Here is a 2,567-nt window from a genome sequence, read left to right as displayed (position 1 = left end):
AGTATACTGAATTTGATTTTTAGAAAATATCCAATAAAGCATGTTGTGTTCCTCATAGTAGTTTTGTTAGTTATTAATTTTATACCCAAATTAGGTGCAGCAACCTTTTCACCACCAGCTCTGCTCAACTTAACAATGGTTTGAAATATAGAAAACACCCGATGCAGCCTATTATATATTGAGTAGGCTAAGTGCCAATTCAAGTCTTCAGGAGAATTACACAAAATATAATATTATGTAGTCTATCAGCATGTACTAAAAAATATATTATGCAAATTTGGTTCGAATTAACTTTTTAAGTCAGATTATTGAAGTAGAACAACAAAATTAATAACAACGAAATCTCGTTTCCACGGGAGACAACCGAAGTTACCCATACCTGAACCTGGTTGATAATTACCGGATTAGCCCCCTTGATAAGCTGTTACTGACCCTCTCGGACTCTCCAAACATTTGCAGGGTATCCCACAATCCCTTGCAGAACTGAGACCAGGTCGGATGTGAACGGGTGATGTCTGTGAGTGAATGGAAGTTCTTCCGGGGATGGTAAAAAAGTTTTTCAACTTGTGCTAGGGGGATCATTGTTGAGACCATGGGTCTGTTTTTGCTCGCACTATGTGCTGGACTTCAAGTTATAGTAGCTCAGACTCAGTCAGAGGCTAGTGTTCCTTGTTACGACGAGTTAAATCGCCCTCAGAGGTGCCAACCTCCATTCGTGAACGCCGCCTATGGCAAACTTGTAGATGCCACGAACACTTGTGGCGTTACTTCGGAGACCGAGTACTGCTTGCAAACTGGAGTTACTGGTGCCAGAAAGTATTGCTACTCTTGTTATGACAGAGATGCCGGGAGGAGACATCCACCGTCCTATCTCACGGACTTTAACAACAATTACAACTGGACATGGTGGCAAAGTGAAACTATGTTGGAGGGAATTCAGTATCCCACTGTTGTCAACCTGACTCTGCATTTGAGTGAGTACCCTTTTCTCAAGTTTTCAGTTTCAGTTTGTTGTTTGAAAGCAAAGTTAGCTTTCGAAGTCTAAGTTACTTGTTTGTATCAATAATTACATGAAGACTACTGACTTGTAGTCATGAAAATTCTCCGTCAATGGGACTTCTAAAAAAAAGTTTCCATCATTCCAGAAAGTTTGACGAAGTCTGGGTAAAGACTCTAAATTGTAAACAAAGGAAAATAATAGGCAGGAAATTACGCGATGTTGTAGTTTTGTTCGTTAAAGTCAAGAGTAGGGGGGTTTCAGGGGCAAGCACCTAATAAAAATATGGGCCTAAAAATATGGTGGTGGGGGGGTTCAGGCGGGCATGCCCCCCCTGAATTTTATTCTAATTTGATGTTTTTTGCAGTTAAGTTGCATCCCTACTCTTTGTTTGTGTAGCCTATTTCAAATAGTATTTGGTCATCAAGACTTCTAGATTTCTTCTCTGGATGTAAACAAATGGATCATGGACTTAAACGAACGGAACTACAAGATCACCGGAAATTACGCTATTGGTTGGTGGTAAAAAGTATACACGCTTAAAAGTAAGTGTGACGGAACTTTTATCTTTTACCAGCAGTAGCAGAGCGTGAAGAGGCTTCAAGTTGTAGGGTTTATCCGTCTGCATATTTACTTTCACATTTCTTCAATGAATGAATTTTCGTTTGCTAATTTTCAGTCAACAGGTAGGGAAAAGTGAACTGAAAGGTCTGGAAAACACACTTTTTAATGACCAGCCTACTTTTGGTTCTTCCTCCTACTCCTAGCAACAACAACAACAACAACAAAAAATAAAAAAATTTAGAGGTTAAAAAAATTATCTGCTGTGATTTTTTTAAAAACTTTTTTTTATCATGATTGATGATATTTTTTGACTCTTGAGCAATGATGACTTGAAAGAATTTATAAACTAAACAATAGACACAAGATATATTTTTATTTCGTAGTTCAATTCAACCATTAAATTAGCATGATTAGTAACTTATTGTTGCAATGAATCTTGGTATTGCACAACAATATTAATATAGAGATCTCTATCTAGTCTTAGTTAAGTTAGTCGGGGTGGGGGGGGGGGGCAAAGGAAAAAATTTAGAGTAAAAAATCCTTTTCACAGAAGTCCCAAAAGCCAATGTGTGACCAATAAGTAAACCAGTTGTCAGACAGACTGGTCTGATCGTAGACCATCAGTAAAACCAGAAACGTGATGCAAGATCTTTTGTCAGATGGGCACCGTTTTTTAAAACATAGACTTATATTTTTGTTTTTAATAATCTTGATTCTAGTGTGTTATGAATTTGTGAATCATATTTTTTCTTCTTTGAATTTTATTAAAACACACACACACTTTGTCTCTCTCTTTCTCTCTGTCCTATCAAACACAAAAGCTTTCTCCTTCTATCTATCACAGACACATACATACATAATTTTCCCCCTCCCCCCTCTATCTCTCTCTAATACACACAAATTACGTTCCCCCCGCCACACGCACACGCACACACACACACACACACAAACACACACACACTCTCTTTCTGATTAACTTTCTGTCTCTCTTCTCTCTACTTCCCTC

General features: G+C 38.0%; 1 protein-coding gene across 1 annotated transcript; it reads left to right on the top strand.

Annotated features, from left to right (window-relative positions):
- Positions 1 to 592: 592 nt before the first annotated feature.
- On the top strand, positions 593 to 974 carry LOC101857689 (laminin subunit gamma-1; the record flags this gene model as incomplete). Its single annotated transcript, XM_005111353.3, has 1 exon — positions 593 to 974. A coding segment is annotated over exon 1 (382 nt), but the record flags the coding sequence as incomplete, so codon positions are not given.
- Between the last annotated feature and the right edge of the window lie 1,593 nt (positions 975 to 2,567).

Source organism: Aplysia californica, unplaced genomic scaffold (assembly GCF_000002075.1).
Source record: "Aplysia californica isolate F4 #8 unplaced genomic scaffold, AplCal3.0 scaffold01045, whole genome shotgun sequence".
Classification (NCBI taxonomy): domain Eukaryota; kingdom Metazoa; phylum Mollusca; class Gastropoda; order Aplysiida; family Aplysiidae; genus Aplysia; species Aplysia californica.
This window is presented reverse-complemented; position numbering and strand designations above follow the sequence as displayed.